We start from the raw sequence: 13,523 nt of genomic DNA, 5'->3' as shown, positions 1-13,523 counted from the left end.
ATATTTTTGGGGGATATTTATTATAGCAACAAGTAAAAAATATTGAATTTTTTTCAAAATTGTCGCTCTATTTTTGTTTATAGCGCAAAAAATAAAAACCGCAGAGGTGATCAAATACCACCAAAAGAAAGCTCTATTTGTGGGAAAAAAAGGACACCTTGTCGCACGACCGCGCAATTGTCAGTTAAAGCGACGCAGTGCCGAATCGCAAGAAGGGGCCAGGTCCTTAACCTGCATTTTGGTCCGGGTCTTAAGTGGTTAAAGGGTGTCCTGGCCCCAACCCTCACTCCCACAGTTCTATTTAATAGACAATAAATCTCTTTGCATTTCAGAAGTGTCTGGCACCCATCAATCCACCATGCATTACACCCACCATGCCCTGTAAACCACCCGAGCTGCACCAGATATTGACTCTCCAGTTTTAGTAAATCAACCCCTAGTGGCAACATGCTTATGGTTTGGAATGGGATGTCTAAAAAGCTAATCTAGGTATTATGGTCAGGTGTCCATATACCGGTCCACTATATAGTATATGTGGTAGAAATGCAGTATATGTTCTGTGCTCCTGAAAGCATAACCTGCTATCCAGTGAAATGGGAGACAGAATACGCAGAATAGCCTTTTATATATTGCATTTATTTCCAATATAATATTTCTCTCAGTAATACACACGGTGAAGTTGAAAGTCCATCAGTGGTGCTATTGGCGTCAAATCTGGATGGAAAGTTTTGCTTGTTGGTTTCCCAGTGCATCCTGGGAAACCTCATATCTGCAATACCAATTGTAACGGTCAGAGGTTAACACCGTTTACGATATTCCATTCCACCAACCCAAGACAGCTTATCCGACACTCCACAATCCGGCAGACACGACCCATTGGATTTTCCCCCAGAATAACGAGACACAAGCTCTGTTCTCTGGTTCCAAACAAATGAATACTTTAATGGTAAACTCACTCTTCTTATACAGTTAGCAACCAAATATGGACAATGACTCAACTCCACCCACAACACGACACAAGGAACTTCAACACACATTCCTTGAGATCAGTGGTCTCCAAACTGCGGCCCGGGGGCCAGATGTGGCCCTTTGCTTGATTTTATCCAGCCCTTGGGTTGCTTTTTTATTCATTGGCACCAATGATGGGGCAGAAATTCTCCCGATGATGGGGCAGAATTCCTCCCAATGACACCAATGATGGGGCAGAATTCCTCCCAATGACACCAATGATGGGGCAGAATTCCTCCCAGTGATGGGGCAGAATTTCTCCCAATGAAACCAATGACGGGGTCCAATGACACGAATGATGGGGTCCAATGATGGGGCAGAATTCCTCCCAGTGATGGGGCAGAATTTCTCCCAATGAAACCAATGATGGGGTCCAATGACACAAATGATGGGGTCCAATTCCTCCCGATGATGGGGCAGAATTCCTCCCAATGATGAGGCAGAATTTCTCCCAATGAAACCAATGATGGGGTCCAATGACACAAATGATGGGGTCCAATGATGGAGGATTTTGTACTCCTGATGGCCACAGTCCGGCCCCCTTAAAGTCTGGAGGACAGTAATCCAGCCCTTTGTTTGAAAGTTTGGAGACCCCTGCTTTAGATAATGACATTCAGATAATCTACATGAACTAATTACTAATCATTACCCAGACGTTCTGACTTTGCGACAAGCTATTCTCACCTGATACACAATACACGTTCCTTTAGTGAACATAAGTCAGACGTCTGACCTTTAGAGTGTATTAATTCTCATCACATATTATCATCAATAGAACTTTCACACAATACAGGGTTAGTTAGCATAGCACCATGAAATATCTTAGGAGCCAGGCTTAATTAACACAATAGACAATAGAATGCAATCACAGCAAGCTTTCATCACTACAGCCAGGTAGCTGGAGGCGATTAACATCCATTAACATCTCAACAGTCTATGTTCCACATTGAAGGAGACACTCTCCTATTGACCTGTTGGGTCCGAATTAACAACTTGTAATATTTCAAGATATCCTGCAATACATGAATTATCATTACTGTCCCATCTCATGTAATTCATGATATCAGTTCTCAGTCATCCTATGCCCCTAGTGGACATAGGATGACCCTAGACCCAAGAGTCATTAGTGAAGCTGGCACAGGAGTACCCCGCATCCTTCAAAAGTCTCTGGGTATCACGGGCCATTCCGTTACACCAATCAATGTGTCCAATTAATCACCAACCACCTGCACGATAAGTTGCATGACAAGCAGGACGTTTTTTTTTTGTTTTGGACACTTTTTATTTCAAACAGAAATTGGATTCACTTGTGTTGAATCTTTTCAGGAAAATGTTGATCTCTGTATTATTTTTTGTACTCGCACTATGGTAGCTGCTTTCATTTCTCTTGGTTGTTTATCCAGCCGTTTCCTATGAGCACTCCGCATTAACCCGGCTTTGTTCTGGTTGTAGGAGATTACACGGACTTCTATTCCTCCAAGGATCACGCTACTAATGTCGGGATAATGTTCAGAGGGAAGGAGAACGCTCTGATGCCAAACTGGTGAGTGCGGGTGAACCTTCATCCATATCATCCAGTTATAGGTGAACCTTCATCCATATCATCCAGTTATAGGTGAACCTTCATCCATATCATCCAGTTATAGGTGAACCTTCATCCATGTTTGTCCAGTTATAGGTGAACCTTCATCCATGTTCATCCAGTTATAGGTGAACCTTCATCCATGTTTGTCCAGTTGTGGATCAGAGATGAAGATTTTTGTGTGCTTTGTCTTCGCCCCCATATATTTCACACGTTATACACTTTTTGGGGATCTGAGCCCAACACACCCAGCTGAATCCATTCCATTAGTGATGAGTCAAACTGTTCTGGGTTCAGTTCAAGCATGGTTTGCAGATGAGGGTCTTTTTGGAATCTGGAAGCCCCCTTTATTAATAAGAGGGCCCCCAGATATCAACCCCCTGGGGTTCTGCAGATATGGGGAGGTTCTTATTGGAATCTGGAAGCCCTCTTCATTATTAAGGATATGCAAAAGAGGAAAGATATGGACAGCCGCACTCCAATTTCTTAAAAAGACGTGCCCTTTATTGGGTAAAGGAAAAATGCACTACAGGTATCAGCACACAGTGGGAAAAACCACTGACGCGTTTCGCATTGGATATCAATGCTTAGCCATAGCTATGACTAAGCATTGATATCCAATGCGAAACGCGTCAGTGGTTTTTCCCACTGTGTGCTGATACCTGTAGTGCATTTTTCCTTTACCCAATAAAGGGCACGTCTTTTTAAGAAATTGGAGTGCGGCTGTCCATATCTTTCCTCTTTTGCATATCCCGTGCATTGCCTGCACCCATTGGTTTCTGAGTGGACATTGATTGTTCTAGTGTGCTCACCTGGAGCGGCAGCCTTCCTACCTCATTATTAAGGAGGCCCCCAGATATCAGCCCTCTGGGGTTCTGCAGATATGGGGAGGTGCTTATTGGAATCTGGAAGCCATCTTCATTATTAAGGGGGCCCCCAGATAGCCCCATGAGGTTCTGCAGATATGGGGAGGTGCTAATTGGCATCTGGAAGCCCCCTTCATTAATAAGAGGGCCCCCAGATATCAGCCCCCTGGGGTTCTGCAGATATGGGGAGGTGCTTATTGGCATCTGAAAGCCCCCTTCATTAATAAGGGGGCCCCCAGATATCATCCCCCTGGGGTTCTGCAGCTCATGTCGCATGTTGAAAATCGTCTTAACTGGTCCGACACAAGTCGGCCCGACGTTGAAAATGCTCCATGCACTACTTTTGGTCTGACTTTGATCCTACTTCAGCCCATTGAATATCACTGAAGTCAGATCGTGGTCTTGCATGATCCGACTTTGGCATGCGACTTGTGCTCTGATGAGGGGAACTCCCGAAGTCGGGAGAGACCCCCCGGAGCTGCCTAATAAATTACTTTAAAAACCCGTGTAGTGTGTTTTATTTTTGACACTTTTTATTCCAGGTGAATGTGTAGAGGTACAATGTACCCCCATACTCATTCACATAGGGTGGGGGGCCGGGATCTGTGGACCCCCTTATTAAAGGGGGTCCCAGATTCCAATAAGCCCCCCGCCTGAAGACCCTGGAAACCAATGGCCAGGGTTGTCGGGAAAAGGCCCTTGTCCTCATCAACATGGGGACAAGGTGCTTTGGGGTGGGGGGGGCGCCCCAAAACACCCACCCCCCCATGTTGAGTTCATGCGGCCTGGTATGGTTCAATAGGGGGGGGGGATGGCTTGCTCGTCCCCACCCCCTTTCCTGACCGGCTGGGCTGCGTGCTCGGATAAGGGTCTGGTATGGATTTTGGGGGGACCAAGGGGGGGGGGGGGTTCCCCTTTAAAATACATACCAGACCAACGGGCTTGGTATGCTCTTGGAGCATTTTTATTTTTATTTGGTGTGGAGTTCTCCATCAAGATTCATACCAAACACAGTGGCTGGTATTGTCGCTTATCGAAGTAGGATCCCTGTTCATTGAAGTCGGACTTCAAGTCGCACGGCAAAGTCGGATCCGAAGTAGTACAACTGTTGTGTCCAGGGGCGGACTGACAACTCATGGGGCCCCCGGGCAATAGAAGATTATGGGGCCCCTGGGCTTACAGATGGCCACCACGCCAGGAGGCAGTGCAGCTAAAATCTCGGGGATTTTCACATCAAAAGCATGTCGGTTTTGGACATATCAGGGACAGATCTAAAAAAAACATAGATTTTTACATACTGTCCCTGGTTTTACTGAGCCTGGCAACCCTAATGGGGCCCCCTAGTGGCATGGGGCCCTCGGGCAGTGCCCGAGTGGCTCAATGGTCAGTCCGCCCCTGGTTGTGTCTTACCAGTGTGAACCCGGGCCTTGCCCCCCTGTTCCCAAAAATAAGTCAGCAGTCTCCTCTCTGTCCTTGGCTCCTGCTGGTGAACTGATGGGGCCCGGGGAACTTTTAATTAATTGCTGGGAGTCAAGGAGCATGGGATTCCTGTGCATATGTCCAAAGGTATTAAAAAAAAAGTTCCCCTCATTGCTTCTTGGCCACCTGCTGGACTGATGAGGCCTGGGCCCCATACAGAAGGGCCAGCTGTACCCCCCTTGATGTCCCTATCTCATAGTTATTGTAACAGGATGACCCGTGACACCCAGAGACTTTGTGAGGATGGGGGATACTCCTGTGTCAGCGTCACTGATAACTCTTGGGTCTGAGTCCACCCTGTGCCCTTTGGGCATAGGGTGGCTAATCATAATTCATGTATTACATGAGATGGGACATTAATAATAGTTCATTTTGCAGGATTTTGAGATGCTGCAAGATGTTGGTTAATTGTGACCCAACCAGTCAATAGTGACTCATTCTATGATTAATTAAATACAAAAAAGTGCAGCGCTAAAAAACATTAATGTGAAAAAAATGTTATATAAACATAAACAATTGAAGAAACACTTGTGTAGTGAATGGTAAATGGGAAGTTAGCTCATGAGAGCCAAAGTATATGTGTCTAGCGATCAAGCTAGTGGAAAACACTGGATATATGCAAAAAAGCAATCAAAGTTCAATGATCTGTGGGGAGAGTTCATGAAAATGCTTCCAGCTGGAAAGGTGAATGCACTTCACAGATGATGTAAATTCAAACAAACAGTGGTAATGGCTTGTCTGTAGCAATCTCCACGTTGGTATAGGAAATAAAAAGGGTACTCTTACCAGCTGTGGTGGACTTGCGTGCTAATACTAGCGCCAAGTCAGGTAAAGCGTGGTGGTCACAGCGGACCCTGGGTTTTGTGCAGATGGATGGCTCTGTTGGATGGTTCAGATGGTCGCTCCACTCAGGATATTGGAACCGATCTGGTCAGACGCTCTCTCCAAGGCAGAAACCCCAATGGGTGAGGCCAGATGATGGAAAAGGCCACACTCGTGGAACACAGCATATGTGAGGAATAAATGAAAAAATGCTCCAATGGTGCAGGTCAAACAAGTAAAAACTGTGAAGGCTTTATTTTGTTAAAAAATGTAGCAGTAAAATCACGTGAAATTAGGATCATAAAAAGCAGTATGGGGTACTCAGCATGTTACCCGACGCGTTTCGGCTCAAAGCCATCAACAGGGGCATGTGTCTGTACCCCCACACTGCTAAACTTATATAACAAATGCTCTGTAACTCCTCCCCAGGAAGGGGCGGGGACAGGAAATGGAAAACAATGACAGAAAACAAATGCATTTTAAAACATGATGTATCATATCAACATTCCCCATGATGGCTTCAAAATACTGTTTAACGTAGAAGTATAAACACAACTTTAAAAACCAATGACATATAAAAAGTAATCATAAACCTATAATGAATGCATGTATGTATACATGCGCCCATATAGGCAACCATTGACCTTAACATGCTGTGGAGCATATCCGTGCAGATAAGAAATCAAAAAAAGAAGAAATGAAGAGGGGGGGTCTTGGGATGGGGCAGGCCGCCAGCCATAGCGCAATACCACCTACTCCAAGACCTACCATGCCTGTCACATTGTCACCACCAAAAAGATTGCACTAATAGGCTGTAAAAGATGTACCACTTAATAAGCGTCACCCTGGGCTAAGATCTGTATAAACCCTACATGGTGAGCATGTGACCGCAAACACTGCCAATCGGGACGGTCCAATTCCCAGAGGAACCGACCACTCAGATTGAGGACAGCAAAATGCGGTGACAAAAAAAATGAATAATAAAGAGTGACCTATAAAAAAGAATCAATAAAAAAGACTCAATCTCAGGGGGCACACGTGCGGGAAAAGATTAACTTATAATGTAATGACAAAAAAATGCTTGTATAAACATTAATGTCATTACAATGGGGGGTTCCCAATATAGACAGAGGAAACCCATTCAAGCTGATGTAAGCTGTGGAAGTGTATACCAATATAAATGACTCTAACAAAAAATCACATAGCGGTCTGCATAAAGACAAATGAATTCCAAACGCCCAAAGAATAACTTTTCCTGCACACTTTTTTTTAAGTATATGTGTATGTATGTATGTATATATATATATGTGTATGTATGTGTGTATGTATATATGTATGTATGTGTGTGTATATGTATGTATATGTACGTATGTATGTATGTATGTATATATATATATATATATATATATATATATATATATATATATATATATATATATATATATATATATATATATATATATATATATATATATATATATATATATATATATATGTGTATATGTATGTATATATGTGTGTGTGTGTGTGTGTGTGTGTGTGTATATATGTATATGTGTATATATATATATATATATATATATATATATATATATATATTTTTTTTTTTTTTTCCATCATCTCTATATACAGCGAGTGGTTCTCCTACTTTTGTGTATACAGTTGACCCGATTTTTCCATTGGGTCTATAATACCCCTTCCTCTATTGGTTTAATATATTAAATTCCTCCATTCATTAATGGCGGACCTTCATATGATATTTGGTCCAATTTTTGGGCGTTTGGAATTAATTTGTCTTTATGCAGGCCACTATGTGATTTTTTGTTAGAGTCATTTATATTGGTATACACTTTCTCAGCTTGAATGGGTTTCCTCTGTCTATATTGGGAACCCCCCATTGTAATGACATTAATGTTTATACAAGCATTTTTTTGTCATTACATTATAAGTTAATCTTTTCCCGCACGTGTGCCCCCTGAGATTGAGTCTTTTTTATTGATTCTTTTTTATAGGTCACTCTTTATTATTCATTTTTTTTGTCACCGCATTTTGCTGTCCTCAATCTGAGTGGTCGGTTCCTCTGGGAATTGGACCGTCCCGATTGGCAGTGTTTGCGGTCACATGCTCACCATGTAGGGTTTATACAGATCTTAGCCCAGGGTGACGCTTATTAAGTGGTACATCTTTTACAGCCTATTAGTGCAATCTTTTTGGTGGTGACAATGTGACAGGCATGGTAGGTCTTGGAGTAGGTGGTATTGCGCTATGGCTGGCGGCCTGCCCCATCCCAAGACCCCCCCTCTTCATTTCTTCTTTTTTTGATTTCTTATCTGCACGGATATGCTCCACAGCATGTTAAGGTCAATGGTTGCCTATATGGGCGCATGTATACATACATGCATTCATTATAGGTTTATGATTACTTTTTATATGTCATTGGTTTTTAAAGTTGTGTTTATACTTCTACGTTAAACAGTATTTTGAAGCCATCATGGGGAATGTTGATATGATACATCATGTTTTAAAATGCATTTGTTTTCTGTCATTGTTTTCCATTTCCTGTCCCCGCCCCTTCCTGGGGAGGAGTTACAGAGCATTTGTTATATAAGTTTAGCAGTGTGGGGGTACAGACACATGCCCCTGTTGATGGCTTTGAGCCGAAACGCGTCGGGTAACATGCTGAGTACCCCATACTGCTTTTTATGATCCTAATTTCACGTGATTTTACTGCTACATTTTTTAACAAAATAAAGCCTTCACGGTTTTTACTTGTTTGACCTGCACCATTGGAGCATTTTTTCATTTATTCCTCACATATGCTGTGTTCCACGAGTGTGGCCTTTTCCATCATCTGGCCTCACCCATTGGGGTTTCTGCCTTGGAGAGAGCGTCTGACCAGATCGGTTCCAATATCCTGAGTGGAGCGACCATCTGAACCATCCAACAGAGCCATCCATCTGCACAAAACCCAGGGTCCGCTGTGACCACCACACTTTACCTGACTTGGCGCTAGTATTAGCACGCAAGTCCACCACAGCTGGTAAGAGTACCCTTTTTATTTCCTATACCAACGTGGAGATTGCTACAGACAAGCCATTACCACTGTTTGTTTGAATTTACATCATCTGTGAAGTGCATTCACCTTTCCAGCTGGAAGCATTTTCATGAACTCTCCCCACAGATCATTGAACTTTGATTGCTTTTTTGCATATATCCAGTGTTTTCCACTAGCTTGATCGCTAGACACATATACTTTGGCTCTCATGAGCTAACTTCCCATTTACCATTCACTACACAAGTGTTTCTTCAATTGTTTATGTTTATATAACATTTTTTTCACATTAATGTTTTTTAGCGCTGCACTTTTTTGTATTTATTTGCTTGGACTTTGTTTGTGTGCTGGCTGCTTTTTGGGTCATACCTCTTATCACTAATTTTTCTAGTTAGCGCAATTTTTCCCCCACATATCCGTTCATTCTATGATTAGACCTGACTAGTGACATGCTAATTGAGTCAGGGCCTGGAAGACATTTCATTGTCCTTGTGTAAAGGTGTTAATCCAGGTCTGCTCCCAGACCTCTAATTATGTATGCTAAATACTGTTTATGTGTGGAATGTACTTGTCGGAGACAGAACGTCTGTCTAGGGAACTCCAGTGTGTGATGGTGTTTTGTTTGTTATGCTGTTAATGAAGGAATGTGCAGTGATTAGGTCATGATAATTATAGGCCGGCGCCGACACGTCTAGAATGGTTAGTAATTAGCCTTGGTGTGTGATTAGGGGGGTGGAGATCTCATTGTCCCTTTGAATACTGTCACACGATTGTAACTGCATAAAAAGCTGAGAAGAAACCATTAAAGTCATTACATTTGGAACAAGTACAGAGCTGTGTGTCTCGTCTTGATTCTGGGAAAATGGGATGCCTGCTGGTCTGTCTGTGTGTCAGATGAGCTGTCGTGGATGGGATGGAAGGTCGTAAACGGTGGTGACCGTTACAGTTATAACCTATTAGACATGTGCAATTCATTCCGCATTCGTTTTTTAACAAATTTTGAAAAATTTGTTCATTTCCGAAATTTTCCAAATTTAAACATTTTTCTAATTTCGGAAATTTCATAAATTTGGAAATGGGAAATTTGGAAATTCCAAAATTGGAAATTGGAAATTTTTTAAAATTCGAATATTTAGAATTCCAAAATTTTGGAATTTTAGAATTTTCCGAATCCGAATTTTCGGAATTTCTGAATAAAAAGCTAAAAAACCATTGAAATGAAAATGAACGAATTTTTCGGCAGTGCACATGTCTATTAACGATTTCTTGCATACTGATGTTTTTTTTTAATGTGCTTTTGCCTATTTATCTTACACAGGCTGCACCTTCCAGTTGGCTACCATGGACGGGCGTCTTCCGTCCTGATATCCGGGACACCAATTCGTAGGCCAAGGGGGCAGATTAGGCCAAGTGATGGTAAGTGATGGTTGGACGTCTGTCGAGATGTTTTCTGTGGTTTCTGATGTCCATTATTGTGCTTTATCCACGTTGTGTGTGAATGACGGATCCCGCGTTCCTTCACTGATAGAAAATCGATTCCTATTTCAGACAAACCTCCGATATTTGAGGCCAGCAAACTCCTGGATATCGAGCTGGAGATGGTGAGAAATATTTACTTTATTTTAAAATATACTTACCGTATATACCCGAGTATAAGTGCTGAAAATGCCCCCCTCGGCTTATACTCGAGTCACCTTTTTGCGCCTGATCTCCCAGACTTTGGGGACCCCGTACTGGCCAGCCATAGGTCCCCTGGACCCCGCACATAGCCCCACTCTTCCTCTACAAGTGTGCAAAGCTTGTTGTCCGGGGGACCTGCAGCCGGGGAGCACCGATTTTTCAAAGTGGGCACCCCTTCCATAGACTCCCATGTTAAATGGTAATTTCTTCGGTATCTTTGGGGACCCGGTACCAGCCAAAACTTGGCACACATGTTGCCCCATTTCTCCTCTACAAATGTGCAAAGTTTGCCGTCTGGGGAACCTACGGCCGGGGAGCACCGATTTTTCAAAGCCGGGCACCCCTTCCATAGACTCCCATGTTAAAGGTAAATCTAGGCATGGGCACAGTGAGGCATGGGCACAGTGAGGCATGGGCACAGTGAGGCATGCACATGAACACAGTGAGGCATGCAGATGGACACCCTAGTCTTATACTCGAGTCAATACGTTTTCCCAGTTTTTTTGTGGTAAAATTAGGGGCCTCGGCTTATACTTGAGTATATACGGTTATTTTTATAGTGCAGTCCAATCAAACTAGTTCCTTTTTCCCAAGGAGCTTACAATCTAAGGTCCCCATTTCACATGTACACTATATTGCCAAAAGTATTGGGACGCCGGCCTTTACACGCACATGAACAGGGCCAGGGCCGATCCTAGGCAGGGTGCTTTGCACCCAGGCGCCTGCAGAGGTGGGGGCGCCAAAGTGGCAGAGTTCTCCCCTCCCTCCTTCTCTCCTTGTTTGTGTCTTTCCAGAACTCATGTGTCTCTGACCATCTCCTGTACTATGTCTGTAGTCTCTGACCATCTCCTGTACTATGTCTGTAGTCTCTGACCATCTCCTGTACTATGTCTGTAGTCTCTGACCATCTCCTGTACTATGTCTCCAGTCTCTGACCATCTCCTGCATTATGTCTGTAGTATGTCTGGGGCTTTTTCTAACAGACTCTCTAACAGAAGCCCTCTCTGTGTCCATCAGAGAGGCCCCTCTCCAGGTCCCAATAAAGTACTCTGCTTCTCTTCCTGTATTTTGTTTATTGTTAAGAGATCATGTAAGGATCCCGGGGTAATGAAGACTTTGTGGGGAAGCATCTCTGTGGTTGAGTCGTTGCCATAGAAACATGTGTAAAGGGGAGGAGTTAGTAAAATCACCACGCCCATGTGGGGGCACCAAAAACATATTTCTGCCCCCAGGCGCCTGTGACCCCAGGATCGGCCCTGCACATGAACTTTAATGGCATCCCAGTCGTAGTCCTTAGGGTTCAATATTGAGTTGGCCCCCGCCCTTTGCAGCTATAACAGCTTCACCTCTTCTGGGAAGATCCGCCCACAAGGTTTAGGAGGGTGTCTGTGGGAATGTTTGACCATTCTTCCAGAAGTTACATGTGGTAGAAAGAGCTTCTGATGATGTAATGTTAGATGACGAAACGTGTAAGGCTGGACCGCATGTTGCGCTACGTCATCAAAGTGATCCCTCTCTGGCCAACTGCATCAACATGATCCCGCTCAACTACACTATATTGTCAAAAGTATTGGGACACCTGCCTTTACACACATGAACATAGGGTTCAATATTGAGTTGGCTCCGCCCTTTGCAGCTATAACATCTTCAACTCTTCTGGGAAGGCCGTCCACAAGGTTTAGGAGTGTGTCTGTGGGAATGTGTGACCATTCTTCCAGGGGAGCAAATTATTATTTTCCCCTGTGTACTTAAATCCTGCTCAGTCGAGATGCTCTGTAGCAGTAAAGCTACAGCGGGCGGCCGGCAAGTGGTTAAAAAATAAAACCTGACATTGTGTTTCCATTTGAACAGGCTTTCTTTGTTGGCCCCGGGAACAATTTAGGAGAACCAATTCCCATAGAGAGAGCCGATGAGCATATCTTTGGCATGGTGCTGATGAACGATTGGAGTGGTAAGACTGCCGGGAGCTTTTATTATTATTATTCACACAAATTAATTAGAGACGTATTATTATTTCCTCTATCAGAAGACGGCGAAGGTTCAGCCTTTCTGCACAGCGACAGCGAGCGATCCTGAAATAAAACCGCTGCTGTAAAAAAACAAACACTATGGCCCAGATTCACAAAGCACTTACGCCGACGTATAACAAGTTACGCCGACGTAAGTGCAAATATGCGCTGTCGTATCTGTGCGCCAGACCCACAAACAGATATGCGCCTAAAACCAGGCTACACCCTGCCGACGTAGCTTGCTCACACCGGAGTTGGGTGGGCGCACATTTAGGCTGGGTGCATGGTGGCGCTCCCATTGATTAGCCATTCAAACATGCAAATGAGGGAAATACGGCGATTCACGAACCTGCGTGCGCCCAACGCGAGGTGCGCGTAAGTTATACGTCCGGCGTAAAGTTATTCCCCATTAAGGAGGTGTAACCCAGCAGCAGACATGCAAAGGTCTGCACCAGGAAACACAAGCCGGCGTATTTTACGTTGGACGTGTGTCTGGCTGGGCGTAGGTTACGTTCACGCCATACGCAGTGATCCGGCGTAGTTTAGGCAGTTGTTCCGACGTGGTTGTGAGCATGCGCAGGGGGATGCGTCCACGTCACGACGCATGCGCAGTTCGTGATACGTACCTGTCTGGCGCTCGGCTCATTTGCATGGGGTCACGCCTCATTTGCATGGGTTCACGCCCACTTCCACCTACGCCGGCATACGCCTTCGAGTCCCACGCCGCGCTGGCGCAGCGTTGGGAACACTGGCTTGCTGAATGCATTGCTTGCCTCTCTGCGCTGCGTTGGCGTAGTGTACATTGGTTACTCTACGGCGGCGTAATGTGCGCCCACACTCTGTGAATCTGGGCCGAAGGGTCTATTTTCAGTTACACTCGCTTTTTGAAAATTAAATTATTAAATGTAACAATTTTTGCAACATACTAAGAAAAAGTACAGGTAGTTGATAAAAAAAATAAAAATATAAATTTCCAGTACACAAACGGCGGAGTCTAAGTGTAGCGGTACCCCCCCGTAGGGGCC

At 44.1% G+C, this 13,523-nt stretch overlaps 1 protein-coding gene across 1 annotated transcript in view; it reads left to right on the top strand.

Moving 5' to 3' along the window:
• Window positions 1–13,523, top strand: part of FAH (fumarylacetoacetate hydrolase) — a 56,261-nt gene that overhangs the window by 22,410 nt on the left and 20,328 nt on the right. Inside the window, exons 5-8 of the mRNA XM_040342187.1 lie at window positions 2,461–2,551; window positions 10,128–10,225; window positions 10,358–10,410; window positions 12,341–12,440. Coding sequence (XP_040198121.1) covers window positions 2,461–2,551; window positions 10,128–10,225; window positions 10,358–10,410; window positions 12,341–12,440 — 342 coding nt within the window. The remainder of the gene's footprint in view (window positions 1–2,460; window positions 2,552–10,127; window positions 10,226–10,357; window positions 10,411–12,340; window positions 12,441–13,523) is intronic.

The sequence above is a fragment of the Rana temporaria genome, chromosome 3 (genome assembly GCF_905171775.1).
Source record: "Rana temporaria chromosome 3, aRanTem1.1, whole genome shotgun sequence".
Lineage (NCBI taxonomy): Eukaryota > Metazoa > Chordata > Amphibia > Anura > Ranidae > Rana > Rana temporaria.
Note: the sequence above shows the minus strand (reverse complement) of the source record. Positions and strands in the feature narration are given on the sequence as shown.